Here is an 18,651-nt window from a genome sequence, read left to right on the forward strand (position 1 = left end):
TGTTTGTGTCTCAACCTTCACATTATTTAAATATAGTTTGTTTCATACTAGTATATGTTGCATATCTCATAAATACTATTTAGGAATGTTTTTGTTGATATGTGTACCATGTTTCCAAAGTTTTCCCACTTTATGGGCTTTTGTGTGTTGTCACAGTTTCATTGGTTCAGGGATGTCCCCTTCTTTTGAACTGATTGATACAGGCAGTAATCTGAAACAGATTTGGTGACCCTGTAGCATTAAATCATGCTTTGTGGCGCTTTATTCCTGCTTCAGAAGACTTTATGCATTAGTGGGTACATAAAATTGCACCAGAGAGATTGAATACACACTGAAAAGTAATACATGACTCCATATGGTCTTAATTTTTAAAAGTGGTGTACTACTGTTTTAAAGCAATTTGCTTTTAATATTCCAATTAAAAGGCTTTAAATAGATTTTCTGACACATGGACATGGACACACACACACTTCAGGAGTTCTCCCCAGCTGAGAGATTGGGTGAATTAACAGCCTTCATAGTCAAATGCTGTCCTTGGTCAGCTAGCTAGCAAGGATGCCATTAGCCTAGACAATTAATTTCTTCCTCCTTTTACTCAAAAACTGCTTGTGTCATCATTACAGCAAAGACACAGGACATAAAGCCTCTGCAAGCAAATTGAATAGCATACATTCCTCCTTAAGCCTCTTGTACTTGAACATATGTCAGCCTGAACTACACTCCCACCCCATTTTCCACTCTACTTTGCCAGGAAAAAAAATCCATTTTGAAAAAGCAAGTCTTTGCAATAATTCATCACTTATATATTTTAGGCTTAATGTGTATTTATATTATGAAATGTAACTCTTTAGAACTGGCACCTTCTTTATTGAAGAGACCTGTTCACTGTGTATTTAGTTCTATGCTTATCTCAATGACCAAAAACCAAAAAAAAGGAAAAAGTAGTTGTCAGATTTTACTGTTTTTTATTCCTGTTAGCCCTTCAGAGCTAAAACAGCTGAGAGTGAGCTGGATTATAGTTCTTCTTTGTGCATGGACTATTGTTTACTAAATTGAAGGCAATAAGATTGCAGGCGGTATGAATGCAGAGGCATAATGTGGTCTGCAGAACCTTTATTATTAATGCACAAGAAGGGGAAAATTCAAGTTAATTTGCCAGATCCAAGGAAGAGTATGTAGGGCTGGCAATTAAACACACACACAAACCTATCCACTTCTAAATTAAGCATATTTAAAGTGGAAGTCATTGAGGCACATAGAATAGATTCATAGATTCCAAGGCTAGAAGGGCCACTGTGATCATCTAGTCTGACCTCCTGTGTAACACAGGCCACAGAACTTTCCCCAAAATAATTCCTACAGCAGATCTCTTAGAACAACATCCAATCGTGATTTTAAAAATGTCAGTGATGGAGAATTCACTATCATCTTTGTTAAACTGTTCTAATGATTAATTACTCTCGCCATTTAAAAAAATCACCTTATTTCCGGTCTGAATTTGTCTAGCACAGTGGTTTTCAATCTTTTTTCATTTACGGACCCCTAAAAATTTTTGAAGAGAGGTGCAGACCACTTTGGAAATCTTAGAGATAGTTTGCAGACACCCACGGGTCTGTGTACCACATGTTGAAAACCACTGGTCTAGCTTCAACTTCCAGCCATTGGATCATATTATACCTTTCTCGATAGATTGAAGAATCCACTATTAAATATTTGTTCCCCATGTAGATACTTCTAGATTGTAATCAAGTCACCACTTAACCTTATCTTTATTAAGCTAAATAGATTAAGTTCTTTGAGTCATGTTTTCTAATCATTCTTGCGGTTCTTTTCTGAACCATCTCCAATTTATTAACATCCTTCTTGAATTGTGAGCACCAGAACTGGACATGGTATTCCAACACCGGCAAACCACTGTCAAATGTAGAGGAAATATAAGCTCTCTAGTTCTACTCAAGATTCCCGTTCATGCATCCCAGATCACATTCATTCTTTTGGCCATAACATCACCCTGGGAGCTCAGGTTCAGTTGATTATCCAACACGACCCCTAAGTCTTTTTCAGTCATTGCTAACAAGGATAGAGTCCTCCATCCTATAAGTATGGCCTACATTCTTTGTTCCTAGATGGATACATTTACATTTAGATGTATTAAAATGCATACTGTTTGCTTGCACCCAGTTTACCAAGTGATCCAGATCGCTCTGAATCAGTGACTTGTCCTCTTCATTATTTACCATTCCCCAAATTTTTGTGTCAATTGCAAATTTTATCAGTGATGATTTTGTTTTTTCTTCCAGGTCAAGAATCCCACTGGAAACACACCCTACTCAATCACTATTCCCTGTTTTACAATTACATTTTGAGACCTATCAGCCAGTTTTTAACCCATTTAATGTGTGCCATTCTAGTATAACATTTTTTAATCAAAATGTCATGAGGTACCAACTCAAACATCTTACAGAAGTCTAAGTATATTACAGCTACGTTACCTTCATCAGCCAAACTTGTAATCTCATCAAAAATATCGAATTAGTTTGACAGCATTTATTTTCTACAAATGCATTTTATTTACATTAATTACATTACTCTGCTTTAATTCTGTATTAATCAAGTCCTGTACCAGTTGTTCCATTATCCTGTCCAGGCTCTAGTTGAGGCTGATAGGCCTATAATTACATGGGTCATTCTGTTCATCCTTGTTAAAATTTGACACAACATTTGCTTTCTTCCAGTATTCTGGAACTTTCTTAGTGCTCCAAGATTTATTGAAAATCATCTCTAATGATTCAGCGAGCTGCTGATTTTAAAATGTCCAACTTTAGTAGCTTCTGTTTAACATCCTCCAGAGAAACTAGTGGAATGGAAAGAGTATTACCATCACGATATGATGAGACTATATCACCGTTTTTTTCCTCAAATACAGAACAGAACTATTTATTGAACACTTCTGCCTTTTCTGAATTATTATTGATAATTCTACCATTTCCATCTAACACCACTGTCAGGATTCTTTTTGTTCCTAATATATTTTAAAAACTCCTTATTGTCCTTAACTCTGCTGGCCATATATTGCTCCTTGTGTCCTTTTGCTTCCCTTATCAATTTTCTATAATACCTAACATCTAATTATGTTCATTACTATCAGCTTCCCTTTTCTTCCACTTGTTATATATTATTTTTTATAGCTACCTTAATTTCCTCTCTAAGCCAGGTTGGTTTTTGAACCAGTATGGCCTTCTTTCTCAATTGTGGCTGTTTGGGCAACTAGTATGGTGTTCTTAAATAATTCCCAAATATCTTTCACTTTTTTTCTGATTAAATTCTTCGTCTGAACTGATCTGGCTCGTAATTGTTTTTAACCTTGTGAAACTGGCCTTATTAAAGCACCAAGTATATAACTGGTCTGGACTTTATTCTGTTATCACACATTACAAATGTGATCAAGTCATGATCACTTGTACTTTACCATTAATTTTTAATTCTGTGATCAGTTCCTCTTTATCTATTATGACAGGTTCTAATAAAGAATTTCCAATGTTGGGAATCTCACACTCATTTTTACAGTCATTTTTCACAGGAGAAATGCATTTTAAGTGGAATAGGAAAGCCACTGCTTCTTCCAAAAAAAAACAAAAACTGATTTTTATTTCAATTGAAAAGATCAGGACATATTCATATCTATGAGACTGATCATGCTTCCATTATTTCAGAAAAAACTCCCATTGACTTCAATGGGAGCTCAGCCAGGACTTATAAGAATGACAGATTCACTGTATGTTCACTCAGAGCCCTAAATCCTCTCTCCATATTTCAGTGGTCAGACATTAAAGTTTTAACTTTCCCCCTCATTAAATATAATTATCCTTTCAATGTATATCAAAAAAATTACAATTGTTTTAATAACACAGCATCTAATACTGTAATTTCAAAACAAACCTCAACCATAACTAAATAAAAGATACAATATACAGTGAAGCATGTTTTAAACAACTACACAAGGGACAAGCAAGCAGAGGGTAGTCTTCATTCAAATGCTGAACAAAAATGTACTAGGAACTCTGAGGGAAGCTTTAAAGTGGCCTATTGAAGGTAGTCTTTAGTGCAAGTTTCCCTGTACTTTTAACATAGAATCATTTTCACTGTTACTATTACTGGGAATGAAACAAATCTTGTGCAGTTATTTACATAAACAGAGAGGTGCCTCATGTCTCCTTCAAATGGAGACTTTTATTTGGCAGTTAATTTTTAGACACTGTTTAAAGTCTCTCCTTTGAAGGATGAGGGAATTTTCCTGCATGTGTTTCAATCAGACCAAGAAATGTGGTGGATTCACCATCACTTAAAGTCTTTAAATCAAGACTAAATGTCTAAAAGATATGCTTTAGCTCAACCAGACGTTATGGGGCTTCATGCAGAAATTATTGCATAGAAATTCTATGGCCTCTCTTATACAAGAAGTCAGACTAGATCAGGGGTCGTCAACCTCTGGTACATGGCTCACCAGGGTAAGCACCCTGGTGGGCCAGGACAGTTTGTTTACCTGCCGCGTCGGCAAGTTCAGCCTATCGCGGCTCCCACTGGCCGCGGTTCGCCGTCCCAGACCAATGGGGGCAGCGGGAAGCCGTGGCCAGCACATCCCTCACCCGCGCCGGGTGCTTACCCTGGTGAGCCGCGTGCCAGAGGTTGCTGACCCCTGGACTAGATGATTATAATAGTCTCTTCTGGTCTTAAAATCTATGAGACATTTAAAATGTCCCTAATAATTTAACTCTCATTCTCAGTGTCCCAGCTACCTAGTGGCCCTAAGCAGTATGCAGCCTCTTTCCTCTCTACATCTTGCCTGTCATCTAAAAAAATCATCATAGTAACAGTTTGCTCTCCCCCCCCCCTTTGTGGCATCCTAATTAGCTAATTCCAGCATTACTGCTGCCCCCTCAGCTAGAGCACCACCATCAGTACATCCCATTTAGAACAGGAACAGTCACAAGAGTGAAATGCCTGCAAGCTGCATGGAAACTATTTAAAAATGCCATAATAGACACTCAAACTAAATGTATACCCAATTAAAAAAAAGGTAAGAGGACCAAAAAATGCCTCTATGACTAAACAACGGAGTAAAAGAGGCGGTGAGAGGCAAAAAGGCATCCTTTAAAAATTGGAAGTCAAATCCTATTGACAAATGTAAAAAGGAGCATAAACTCTGGCAACTCAAGTGTAAAAATATAATTAGGCAGGACAAAAAATAATTTGAAGAGCAACTAGTAAGACACAAAACCAGCAATTTTTTTTAAGTAGATCAGAAGCAGGAAGCCTGTCAAACCATCAGTGGGGCCTCTGGATGATTGAGGTGCTAAGGGAGCACTCGAAGAAAAGGTCATTGCAGAGAAGCTAAATGAATTCATTGCATTGGTCTTCACTGCGGAAGATATGAGGGAGATTCCCACACCTGAGCCATCCTTTTTAGGTGACAAGTCTGAGGACTGACCCAGATTGAGGTGTCAATAGAGGAAGTTTTGGAACGAATTGGTAAATTAAAAGTAATAAATCACCACGACCAGATGGTATTCACCCCAGTTTTGAAGGAACTCAGTAGTTCTGCAATTTCATATCTAATTGTGGTATGTAGCCTATCGCTTAAATCGGCCTCTGTATCAGATGACTGGAGGAGAGCTATGTAATGCTGATTTTTAAAAAGGCTCCACAGGCGATCCTGGCAATTACAGGCTGATAACCCTAACTTCAGTACCAGGCAAATTGGTTGAAACTGTAGTAAAGAACAGAATTATCAGACACAGAGATGAACATGATTTGTTGGGGAAGAGTCAACACTGCTTTTGTAAAGGGAAATCATGCCTCACCACTCTATTAGAATTCTTTGAGGATGTCAACAAATACGTGGACTAGAGTGATTCAGTGGATATAGTTGTACTTGGACTTCCAGAAAGCCTCTGACAAGGTCATACACCAAAGGCTCTTAAGCAAATTAAGCAGTCACGGGATAAGAGGGAAGGTCCTCTCTTGGACCAATAACTGTTAAAAGATAGGAAATGAAGAGTAGGAATAAATGGTGGATTTTTACATTGGAAAGCGGTAAATAGTAGGGTCTCCCAGGAATCTGTTCTGGGACCAGTGCTATTCAACATATTCATAAATGATCTGGAAAAGGGTTAACAGTGGGGTGGCAAAGTCTGCAGATCATACAAAATTATTCAAGATAGTTAAGTCCAAAGCACACTGATAAGTGTTATAAAGGGATCTCACAAAACTAGGTGACTGGGCAACAAATGGCAGATGAAATTCAATGTTGATAAAGTAATACACACTGGAAAACATAATCCTAATTATACATAGAAAATGATGGGGTCTAAATTAGCTGTAATCACCCAAGAAAGAGATCTTGGCATCATTATACATAGTTCTCTGAAAAGACCTGCTCAATATGCAGCAGCAGTCTAAAACAGTGGTTCTCAAACTATGGGCACTGCTTGTTCAGGGAAAGCCCCTGGCGGGCCGGGCCAGTTTGTTTACCTGCCGCGTTGGCAGCTTCGGCCGATTGCGGCTCCCACTGGTTGTGGTTTGCCACTCCAGGCCAATGGGGGCAGCAGGAAGGGTGGCCAGCACGTCCCTCAGCCCACGCCGCTTCCTGCAGCCCCCATTGGCCTGGAGCAGTGAACCACGGCCGGTGAGAGCCGCGATCGGCCGAACCTGCAGACGCGGCAGGTAAACAAACCGGCCCGGTCCGCCAGGGGCTTTCCCTGTACAAGCAGCGGCCCTAGTTTGAGAATCACTGGTCTAAAGCACTAACAGAATATTAGGAACCATTAAGAAAGGGAGTGATAAGACAGAAATATCATGCCACTATATAAATCCATGGTATGCCTACCCCTTGAATACTGTGTGTAGTTCTGGTCATCCTATCTCAAAAAAGATATTAGTAATGGAAAAAGTACAGAGAAGGGGAATAAAAATTATTATGGGTGTGGAACAACTTCCATATGAGAAGAGACTAAAAAGACTGAGGCTGCTTATCTTAGAAAAGAGATGACTAAGTGGGGATATGACAAAAGTCTATAAAATCATGAATGGTATGAGAAAGTGAATAAGGAAGTGTTGGTTATCCTTTCACATAACACAAGAACTAAGGGTCATCCAATGAAATTAATAGGCAGAAGGTTTAAAACAAACATAAGGAAATACTTCTTCACACAACACACAGCCAACCTGTGGAATTCGTTGACATAGGGGTATTGTGAAGGCCAAAAGTATAACTGGATTTAAAAAAGAATTAGCTAAGTTCATGGAGGATAGGTCTATCAACGGCTATTAGCCAAGATGGTCAGGTATGCAACCTCATGTTCTGGATGTCCCTAAACCTTTAACTGTCAGACATTAGGAATGGACAACAGGAGATGGCTCACTCTAACTTGCCCTGTTGTTTATTCCCTCTAAAATCTCTGCCACAAGCCACTGTCAGAACACAGAATACAATAGAATCTCAGCATTACAACCACCTCAGAAATGAAGGTTGTTTGTAACTTTGAAAAGTTCACAATTCTCAAGAACAAAACGTTATGGTTCTTTCAAAGTTTACAACTGAACATTTGACTTAATACAGCTTTGAAACTTTACTATGCAGAAGAAAAATGCTGCTTTCCTTTTTTTTTTTTAGTAATTTACATTTAACACAGTACTGTATTGTATTTGTTTTTTGTTTTGTTTTTTAGTCTCTCCTGCTGCCTGTACTTCTGGTTCCAAATGAGGTGTGTGGTTGATGTGTCAGTTCCTAACTCTAGTGTTCGTAACTGAGATTCTACTGTATTGGGCTAAACGGCCCATTGGTTTGACCCAGTATCGCCATTCGTATGTTCTTTATAAGAGTTAGGCATGCGTGTAAGGACGTGCAAGTTGACTTGCTACAGCAGATGAACAGAGGCACATCTGACAGGTGTGTGCATCCCACCAGGTTAGCTGAGCATGCATTATACCTCTTACCCCAGTTAGGCCCCTTCTAGGATACACTCCCCCACCCCATAGGGTTGCTAACTTTCTAATCACACAAACTGAACATCCTTGCCCTGCCCCCTGCCCCTTCTCCAAGGCCCTGCTCCCGCTCACTCCATCCCCTCCCTCAGTCGCTCGCTCTCCCCCACCCTCACTCACTCATTTTCACTGGACTAGGGTAAGGGGTTGGGGTGCAGGAGAGTATGAGGGCTCCGGATAGGGGTGCGGGCTCCAGGGTGGGCCAGAAATGAGGAGTTCAGGGTGCAGGAGGGAGCTCTGAACAGGGGCTGAAGGGTTTGGAGTGTGGGAGGGAGCTCCGGGCTGAGACAGGGGATTGGGGTGTGGAAGGGGGTACAGGCTCTGGGCTGGGGGTGCAAGCTCTAGAGTGGGGCCAGATATGAGGAAGAGCAGCAGAATACAGACCCTGGACTTCAGAAAAACAGACTTACTCCCTCAGGGAACTGATGGGCAGGATCCCCTGGGAGGCTAATATGAGAGGGAAAGGAATCCAGGAGAGCTGGCTGTATTTTAAAGAAGCCTTACTGAGGGAAGAGGAACAAACCATCCTGATGTGTAGAAAGAATAGCAAATATGGCAGGCGACCAGCTTGGCTTAACAGTGAAATCTTCGGTGAGCTTAAACACAAAAAGGAAGCTTACAAGTAGTGGAAACTTGGACAGATGAATAGGGAGGAGTATAAAAATATTGCTCGAGCGTGCAGGGGTGTAATCAGAAAGGCCAAAGCACAATTGGAATTGCCCCTAGCAAGGGATATGAAGGTATCAAGAAGGGTTTCCACAGGTATGTTAGCAACAGGAAGGTCAGGGAAAGTGTAGGACCCTTACTGAATGGGAGAGGCAATCTAGTGACAGATGATGTGGAAAAAGGTGAATACTCAATGCTTTTTTGCCGTGGTCTTCACAGACAAGGTCAGCTCCAATGGGAGCTGCAGAGCCAGTGCTTGCCTGGGAGGCGGAGACATGGCGGCTGCTTCCCGAGAGCCTCGGAGCCTACCAGCCCTGCGCCAATTGGACTTTTAACAGCCTGGTCAGCACCAGGGTCCCTTTTTGACCTGGAAATCCTACTCCCCCCAATCACAAGACTGTCATATCTGCCCCATCCGTCTCCTCCTTCCCCTCTTAAACACAGGCTGCCAAGGCAGCTCAGCCCTAAGGTTTCTACCTGCCCCTTCCTTTTTTCTACCCCACCTGAACCAAGCGTGCCCCCACCCCCAAGTTCTCACAGGCACTGAGGTCTGCCCCTGACCCAGCCTCCCGCCGGGGGGAGGGGACCCTGTACAGACCCCCAACAGGGCCCGGGCTATGCACCTCCCCGCAGCGCCCAGACACAGCGATAGGCCCCCGCGCCCGCCCAAGGGACCCCCCCTTATCCCTCCTCCCCCGGGGCCCTGCCTGCCACGTGCCCCACCCCGGCCTAACTGCCGCAGGGCCCTCGGCCCGCCCTGCCCGGGGTCCCGCCCGCCCCCCGGGACTCCCGCCCGCAGGGGCACAGACGCTCTCGCACCGCATGGGCCCGAGGGGCCGCCCGCCGCTGCCAGGGGAGGCCGATCCCAGGCCAGGGTCGGGACCGCGCCCCCCACCCCGCTCACAGCAGGGTCCCGGGCGGCAGCGGCACACGCTGGAGCAGCCTGCCCGCTCCCCTCGCTTAATGTTACTAGCTTGTTTATTATTTTGTAATGGGCGGGGGAGGGGGAGCCCCGCACGACCAATCAGGAACGCCGTTGCCTGGACGGATGGCAGCGTCTGGCCAATGCTGGGAGAGGGAGGGTCCGTGTGGTCACGCGCTTATTTATAGCATGACATCATCTGTTTGCACGCCGCAGCCTAGCTTGGTGGGGAGAGGCGGGAGGGGGCGGAGCTGGTGGGCGGGGAATGAGGGGGGCAGGGCTGGTAGTGGGAGGGGAAGGTGTAGCTTGTTTGGAGTTCGGGTACCTGGTGGCTCCTACAAAGTCCTGAGCAGGCTGCGAAAAGAGTTGCTCTGTATTGCATACAGTTCCCACTCCATGCACTGCTGATGCATCCACGCCTGGTACAGCATGTTGTATACATCCCCCAAGCAAGTGTCCATGGACCTGCTACTCGGGGGTCAGGAGAGGCTCTCTGTGCTTGCCAGTGGCTTTTAACTCATTGCTTGTACAGTACACTCTGACATCCTGCTCAGTTCTTTGCAAATAATTCTGTTGCATGGGGGAAAGGAGAGGAGAGGGGCAAAGGGTTCCTGAATGTACTTTTGAACCTCTCAGTTGGAAGGTGCTTTATTTATGTTAATAATAATAGGTGCATTGTGATATTTGTTCTATATAGCACCTTACTTGGAAGCCTCTCAAAACACTTTACAAACATTCATAAATAATACCTCACAACATCCCTCTGAGGCAGATTGACTGTATGCACCTAGGGCAGAAATCATGTCTTCAAATATCTAGGTAAAGGGGCATGTTAAATTATACTAATATGGTAATTAAGTAATAAACCCGTATTAGCCCTATATGGGGTAACTGAGGTATAAACAGGTTAAGTGACTTTCTGAAGATTACACCAGTCAGTGTCAGAGCCAAGAGCAGAACCACATTTCCTGACTCATTTGAGGAGTCCTGGTGAAATGAATAAAGCACCCAAGCAAGTGATCAGAGCTGTCGATCTGCGAAATATTGAGTGAAAAAATAGAGATTTTTAAATGCCTCATTGAATGACATACACAGAGCAAAATCTTCCATCATAGAGGCAAAATACTTCAAGATATTGCCTAAAAATTAGTGCAAGAAAGGACTCTCCCTTTTAAAGGCCGGTAGGTCTTAGCAGCTTAGATTAATTCCACTATACAAACTGAACTATTGCAATATTGGAAACCCCCAAGTATTAAAAATCCACAAAACAGCCCCCCCCAAAATCATGAGCTGTTAAAAAAAAACCTACATGTGGTTTTCTTTCTATTTGACTTCTAGTTTTTGAGCCCGTAAAATACACACATCACATTTTCAAGCTTTTCTCTGGAACCATGAGGTCTAGGAGTGTATGGTTGTTTTAAATTAAAGGTGAGATTTCATTTAATAGGACTTTGGGGTCTGGGTCTTTAAGGAAAAACACCAAATATTGCAAGACTCACAATGAAATTGTGAAAGCTGGCAACACAGCTGTTGCTTAAATTATATACACTTTGGGGTTCTTGTTTTAAATAAAATAAATGGTTAAAAATCTACTTCTCCCACCTCGTGGATGGTCCTTTTCTTGCGGTCCTTACTCAGTCCAAACACTATTTGAACTCAGTGACAGTTTTTCTTGAGTAAAGACTACAAGACTGAGAGCTGTAGTAAACTCTGGCAGTGCAACCCCAGCTTTATAATTCCCTGCTGAGATTTATATCTTTTGGGCCTTCTGCAGTAGATTGCTTTCCCTTAGATTGGTCAGGCTGTCTACTGGAGCCAGCAACTGCAGTCTCTGGGGCCTGTAGAGTGTGGAAGATGGCAGATACTTTCTACTGGATGCAGGCATATTTGAGTTTAAAACTGCCCAGTTTTAGGGCCCATTTCTCAACCCTGAGCCAAGCCCTCTTGGTAAAAGAGGTTTCCATAGTGGTCAGGGGAAGGAATTCTCCTTCCTTTTCCACAGTAATGCAACCATTTCATCTGCCCCTGTATTGTATCTCCCCTCCCCCCATAAGGATATTTAGGGAGTTAATAATCCACAGTCAAAATCCACCCTTAGTCGTCCAAGCTTTGGCCTGCTAAACCCATAGTTGTGAGTTCAATCCTTGAGGGGGCCATTTGGGGATTTAGTGAGGGATTAGTCCTACTTTGTGCAGGGGGTTGGACTAGATGACCTCCTGGGGTCCCTTCCAACTCTGATATTCTATGAAATCACAGTGTTCATTGTTCAGAGGGAGAGTTTGTGGGGCACAGCTCTTGTAACCTTCTCTGGCAAACCCTGGATTCATTCACTGCAAAATTGGACCTCAGCTTTATTCAGTGTGCATATCTGTTGTATGGTGTGCAATGAACGAGGCAGGTTGACACACATTAAAAATGAGGACAAAATAAAAATTTAAGAGCTGCCTCATTGTATAACTGTATTGTACTACAGAGCATAGGAGCAGCCATCCTAGGTCAGACCTGACATCCAGCTAGACCAGTATCCTATCTCTGACAGCCAATACCAGATGTCAACTTTCAGAGGAAAGTGCAAGAAACCCTGCAGTAGACAGCTATGGGACCGTCTGCCCATAGGGACATTTTCTTCCTAATCCTCTCAGTTAGAGGTTGTCTTATGCCCTGAAACATGAGCATTTATATTCCTTCCAAAAATATCTGTGTGTTTCATTTTTTCAAACCTAACTATTATAACTCTGGACAGATATTCTAGTTATCTATGAAGATGTCCAATCCTTTTTTGAATCATGATAAGTTCTTGGCCTCAGTTATACCTTGTGGTAATGAGTTCCACATTTTAATTCTGCATTGTGTGAAAAAACATTTATTTGTATCTTTTTATATCCTTTTAAAATTGCTGCCTTTAGTTTCACTTACTGTTCCATTGTTCTTGTATATAAGACAGGATGGTGAACTTAAGTTTCTGATCTACCTTCTTACCATTCATTATTTTGTATACCTTCATCCTAATCCCTTGTATTGGTTTCCTCTTGAAGGTAAAAACTGCTAGTCTTTCCAATTTTGTCTCATAAGGAAGTTTTTCTTTGTCTTTTATCATTCTTGTGACTTGTCAGCCATCTTTGAATCCCCTCTATTTCTGCTTATCTTTTTTGAGTTGGGGTGCTCAGAACTGAACACAGTATCACAGTATGCAGGTGAGGGTGCGCCATTGATTTAAATATATCTGTACATTTAAAGAGTTCCCCATGCTGGAGGAGGCTCCACAAAATAGGTAATATAACATCAGGCTAAATTTTTTGTAAGTTCTGCTGGATGGAGACAAATTGCAGCCCTACCAGCTCTTCCCCCAACCAGTCCACTCCTCCGTTGCTCACTCACTGTACTCCCTCACCCATGCCAATCTCTGGATTTGTAGATAGCCTTCCCCACAATTCAGGAAAGGGGATGTTTCCACAGAAGCTGCTGAATCCCACCTTTTATGTGGGAAGAGTGGCATCACATACCTCTGTGTAGAAGCATGACCCACCACAATAAGTAGTTAACTAGAGTGTGTGGAGATCACATGCAGAGAGAGCACCATACAGGAAAACATAGCTCTGCCTTGAAGAGTTTTCAATCTGAATAGATAAAATACATGGGTGAATTCTCAAAAGGTGTCAGTGCTGACCTAATTCTGCTCGGCCACTGAAGCCAATGATAAAACTCTTGTAAACTGAGCCCTTTTGAAAATCCTATCAATGGAGCTGAGGGAATGGATGCAACACGTGAGCAAAGTGAGTGAGTAGTTTTGTTTGGCATGTGTCATGTTAATTCCAAAGGATGTGTGTGTATTTATGTTTGTAATGAGAGATCAATTAAGGATTTTGAGATGAGATATGGAAGAAGTGGTGAAGAAGTGAGTTTTAGGGAGGGACTTGAAGGAAGAGAGTGAGGAGATCATGAAGACTTTGCGCTAAATTCTGCTCAGTTTACATGCTGAACTCAGTGGGGCTACTCCTGGGATTGTAATAAGCAGCATTTAGCCCATTTACCCCTTTTTCATATGGAGTTCTGTGCAGGTAAAAACTGTAGGTGTTATTAATTGAATTTTTCATTCTTCCTCTACACAGCAACAATGAAGACAATACATTCTATGTGGAGCTATGAAGAACTGGTGAGTTGTTGTAACTCCCTTTGATAAAGACTATATGGCTGACATATCAGTGGACTTTTAAAAGGAAGGATGATCTTGTGGTTAAGGCCCTGGATTGGGACTCAGGAAAATTAGCTTTAGTTCCCAGCTCTGCCATAGACTTCCTGTGTGTCCTCAGAAAAGTCACTTAATCTCTCTGTGCACCAGTTCTCCATCTATATAATAGCGATAATGCTACTTCTTGTCTCCTATACTTTGTCTATCTTGCCTGCTTGGATGGTAAACTCTTTGGACATAATCTGGCTCTTACCATCTATACATATAGCACACATAATATAGCATCTAGCACAATGAGGCCAATCTCTTTTGGGGTGCCCAGCATGCCAGCATAACTATGCCTCCAAATACATTGGTGGGGCAGAGTCAAAGTTATGTCTGCTTCCTACCCTCTCCTACTCCCCTGCACAAGGAAGGGACACTGCAGCTCTGCATAGCCTGCTACCTCTCCCCACAACCCATGCGCAGAAAGTGGAGATACAGCCCTTAGTGTTCTCACCATTGTCCATTAAATATGAATTTTCTTTACAAAATATTTCAGTTTGATCTCTTTTGAAAGGTATTTATTGACATGGAAGGTATGCCAACCAATCTTGATTTTAACAAATAGTGTTGTTCATAGATTTCATAGAGTTTAAGTACAGAAGGGACCATTTTAAAAAGAGATTCTAAGTAACTAAGCATTTCAGTCCATGCCAGGACTATGCCCTCGTAGTCAAGAAGGAACCTGGTCTCTTCTTGTGATGTGAATCTGGAAAAAATGAAAGTGGGCCTAACCCTACTGGTAATTCTGGCAAATTAATCCCAGCTATACAATGCTGGTCTCATTGAATACTGAGCTATATAAACTTTTCTTAAATAGGAGGAATTATGTTTAAAAATCTCAGTGCACACCCCAGTCACTGGATAGTCCAGGGGAATATTAGGAGGGAGAGCCTATCACCTATAGGTCACTGGTTCCAGCCTGTGAACTACTGAAGGTCCTTACCATTTAGTGACTGCTCAGAGATGAACTGGTGGTCTAAGGTCTTTGTAGAGTGTCTAGCACCATGGGGTCCTGAACCATGATTGGGGATCCTAAGTGCTACCACATTATACAAAATAATAATTAGCTTAGTTCTTAGCGGACAAATATCAGTGTCACAACTGTACCCTCGGCGATATCCTTACCAGAGACTGAACTACCCTTTAATTCCTATAGGTGGCCTCTGCAGACATGCCCACAGAGTCAAACCTTGATGATCCTAAATGGGGTCATGTTTTGAGATGTGTGTTAACTGCATTGAAATTTCCCTTTGTTGTTGGAACCTATGTTTATCCCAATTAATTCAATGTCCCCATTCCATCAGGAAAATTGAGGATTATTTGTATCCATATTTAAATGCACTAAATCTTGTAGTTGACATCTAAATTATATCCTGTATCTGTTGAAGTTTTGTCTCCTATAATAAAATAATGGTGAAAGACTCCTAATGGGAGCCACTCAAATTTGCAATGGAGACGAAATACATAATTAGGGCCAAATTCTGAAAGCCATACCCAGTTTTGGCTTACTGCGAAAGGCATGCAGCATCAGAGCCTCGCTTTTTTGTAACCATTTAAAATAAAATTATTTCAAACACTGTTGGTAATCCATAATTGTAAATAAACCAAGGATAATTTTATTTATCTTCTGAGCTAATTCTATTTTTTTCTTCTGCTATGAAACACATTAGAAGCAAACCTATTTTTCAATAGGCAGTTGTCTATAACTGGTACTTGGGAAGATGCTATTTTTGTATTAAATCAAATTTTAAAAAGTAAATACAAATCTGTGCAGTACTAATATATTTATGTTGCTATGTTATATATTCATACCTACATTTATGTTACTAGTTCTATATCTGGTATACCTGTTGGCTTTGCCAAACTGTAGAAGTAATTAACAGAGCCTTCCTTTGAGCTATTTAGGAGTGGTTTCTATTACAGTATGTACTCCAAAGAGGAAGTCAAGTGGAATTATATGCAGATACATACATGTCTGAACATGTTCCCCTAGTCACTCAAAGTGCGGAATGAAATTTTGAAGAGACACTGTCACGTTATATTTAGCGTAAAATATAGGTTTTCTAAAAATAACTTTTACGAAGTTTAAGATCAAGAGAAATAATTCCATGAATGTAGAACAAAAATTACAATGAAAACAGTTAAAAAAAAACAAAGCAAAACAAAACAAAAAAATACCTCTGTTGTGTTTACAACCCAAATGTTACATAGTAAAATGATTACAAACAATAAATATTGACATAATGTGTTAGTGGATGAGCACCTAAGTGAATCTGACTAAAATTAACTATAAACAGAAGTGATACTAATTAGTCTATTTGCATTGTCCAATATGAGATAAATGCAGAAAGTAAACAAACAGTATAATAATAATACAAAAATACAACGTTGCACTTTTACAGCAACTTCTATATGAGAATCTCAAAGGACTTTACAAACAGTAATCAATTATATCCCATAACTCCATTATGAAGTAAATACATATAATCCCTATTTTACAGATGGGGAAACTGAGGTACAGCAAAAGAAGTGACATCAAGATCACACAGAGACAGTGGCAGAGTGGGTTAATAAAGAAAAGTAAATCAGATGTTCTCCCATCCTCTAGTTTGAATAAATTAAGATGTTTGTAGGCTTTTAAATGGGCTTTTAAATATTATATAGTTAATAAGGTGGTGTCTCTTTAAGTCTGTATAGGTTTGCAATGTGATACTTGGCCTGATACCATATGACACTCTGAATGTCCTGTCTTTCGAGGAGTTAAAGACAGACTATTAACAGAGCATTTGCTGTTGACAGAGACAGATCTATATGATAACACAGGTTTCTGTAGTAGCTTGGAAACTTGCCCCTCTGCTTGCGGCTTAGCTCATCAGCCCTCCCCGTGGGCGGGGACAAGGCTGCTGTATGGTTAGGTTGAGTCTCGCTGCGTGCGTCTATAACTTTGTGTTGCTTGCTGCTGCTGGTGGTTAGGAGAAGGAATGTGGAAGTCAGTAGAGTGCAGGGTGACAGGCTGGTCGGGCGAGCTGCAGCAGCAGCATTATTTCTCCCTGGCAGATCATTTGCTTTTCCCCTTCTGTTTACAGAGGTGTCGTACGGTTTTTTGCTTTCTCCTCCTTTGCCTTTAAAGGGAAGGCGACTAGAAGCTGAAGACGCAGCAGCAGGAGAATCAGGAAACCATGCACCAGCGCTGCTTTTTCCTCCTGTGAATCTGGATCTTTATTTTTGCTGGAGAGGGTAGAGGTTGCTGCTGGTTCTTCCCCTTCCCTCCTTCCTCGGCCGATGTGTCTTTCTCTGTCTCTTTTGCCAGTGTTTTTTAAATGACTTGAGCGAAGGGGGGAAAACTGTCAAGATGGCAGCAGCAGGAGCAAGGAGGTTATGAATGTGGTGTTGATGCTGGAACAAAACCCATCCTCTTGGCAGCCCTACGGAGGGCTTAAAGCTGGACCTGTTGGAAGACTGGTGATTTGATTTGTTTTTGTTTTGCTTTCCTCGCAAGAAGGGTAAAAAATCCAGTGGTGTTTTCTTCCCCGTTCGGTTGGTTGTGAAATTTAGTTTTGTATATATAGATCTATATATTTTTTGGAAAGTGGAATGCATAACTACGGCAAATGCTAGTGTGCAATTGGAGGTACATTAAGACTTCAGCTCCCTTTGGGGCGTTTTGAAGGAGGAAAAAGTCATCAATGTAATGTGAAGGACCCCTCTCTCTTTTCCCCGGACAGAGAGAGAGAAAAAGGAAAAGGTCTACCAGAGCAGCCGGGAGCAGGCTTGGTGGTGTTGGAGGGGTCTCTCTCCGATGGATACAGCGTGATTGCCAGTGGAGCACTTCTGCAGCTGCATGGAGTGAAACATAAACAAACACACACCACTGAGCTGCACCAACTCCACTGCGTTTGGGCTGCTGTTGGCGCCGTCCCCCCACCCATCTGGTTCCAGAGGCGCATCTGGAACCTCTGGCCTCGCCTGATCCCTTATTGATCGCCTTGTGATTATTAGTAGTATTTTGTGTGTGTGTGTGTGCACTGTCTGCTGGGAGAGGGGGCGGGGGAAGGCAGAAGGCTGCAGGACTTTAATGGAGAGTGGCATGTTCACTCGCTCCCCCCTGCCTGGTAGGCACTGATCCGCAGCGCCAGGAGGAGGACTGGGGTCCGGACCTGTCTATCCCATCGCAGCACCAGGAGCAGTAGCAGCGGGAGGAGGGGAAGCCAAGATGGCAGAGGCGTCTCCCCCTGCCCCCCTCTCCCCTCTGGACGTGGAGCTGGACCCCGAGTTCGAGCCCCAGAGCCGGCCCCGCTCCTGCACTTGGCCCCTACAAAGGCCTGAGTTGCAGGCGAGCCCGGCCAAGCCCTCGGGGGAAGCGGCCGCGGACGCCGCCTCCATGATCCCCGAGGAGGAGGACGACGAGGAGGAAGGGGGCAGCTCGCCCATGGCCATCGGCAGTGCCGTCCCCGGCGGAGGGGAAGCGCTGGCTCCGGAGGAGGCGGCCCGGCTGCTGACCCCGCTGTCCGGGGTCGGGACGGAGGGCTCGGGCCAGGCCCCCGGGGCAGCGGCGGCTGGAGGCAGCGGGCTGAGTGGGGGGCAGCCGGCGGCGGCGCCGCGGAAATGCTCGTCCCGGCGGAACGCGTGGGGCAACCTGTCCTACGCCGACCTGATCACCCGCGCCATCGAGAGCGCCCCGGACAAGCGGCTCACCCTGTCCCAGATCTACGACTGGATGGTGCGCTGCGTGCCCTACTTCAAGGATAAGGGCGACAGCAACAGCTCGGCCGGCTGGAAGGTGAGG

At 43.0% G+C, this 18,651-nt stretch overlaps 1 protein-coding gene across 5 annotated transcripts in view; it reads left to right on the plus strand.

Moving 5' to 3' along the window:
* The first annotated feature begins 16,773 nt into the window (after positions 1–16,773).
* FOXO3 (forkhead box O3) overlaps positions 16,774–18,651 on the plus strand; it is a 146,510-nt gene continuing 144,632 nt past the window's right edge. For 2 of the 5 annotated variants that reach the window (XR_010600083.1, XM_065590197.1), the window contains exon 1: positions 16,787–18,645. Coding sequence is in view for 4 of the 5 variants with exons in the window: in XM_065590197.1 (XP_065446269.1) it covers positions 18,079–18,645 (567 nt within the window). In the remaining variant the exon portion in view is untranslated. Of the gene's footprint in view, positions 18,646–18,651 lie in introns of all 5 variants that reach the window. The other 3 variants (XM_065590198.1, XM_005287653.5, XM_005287654.5) reach the window with 3 other exon arrangements.

Source organism: Chrysemys picta, chromosome 3 (genome assembly GCF_011386835.1).
Source record: "Chrysemys picta bellii isolate R12L10 chromosome 3, ASM1138683v2, whole genome shotgun sequence".
Classification (NCBI taxonomy): Eukaryota; Metazoa; Chordata; order Testudines; family Emydidae; genus Chrysemys; species Chrysemys picta.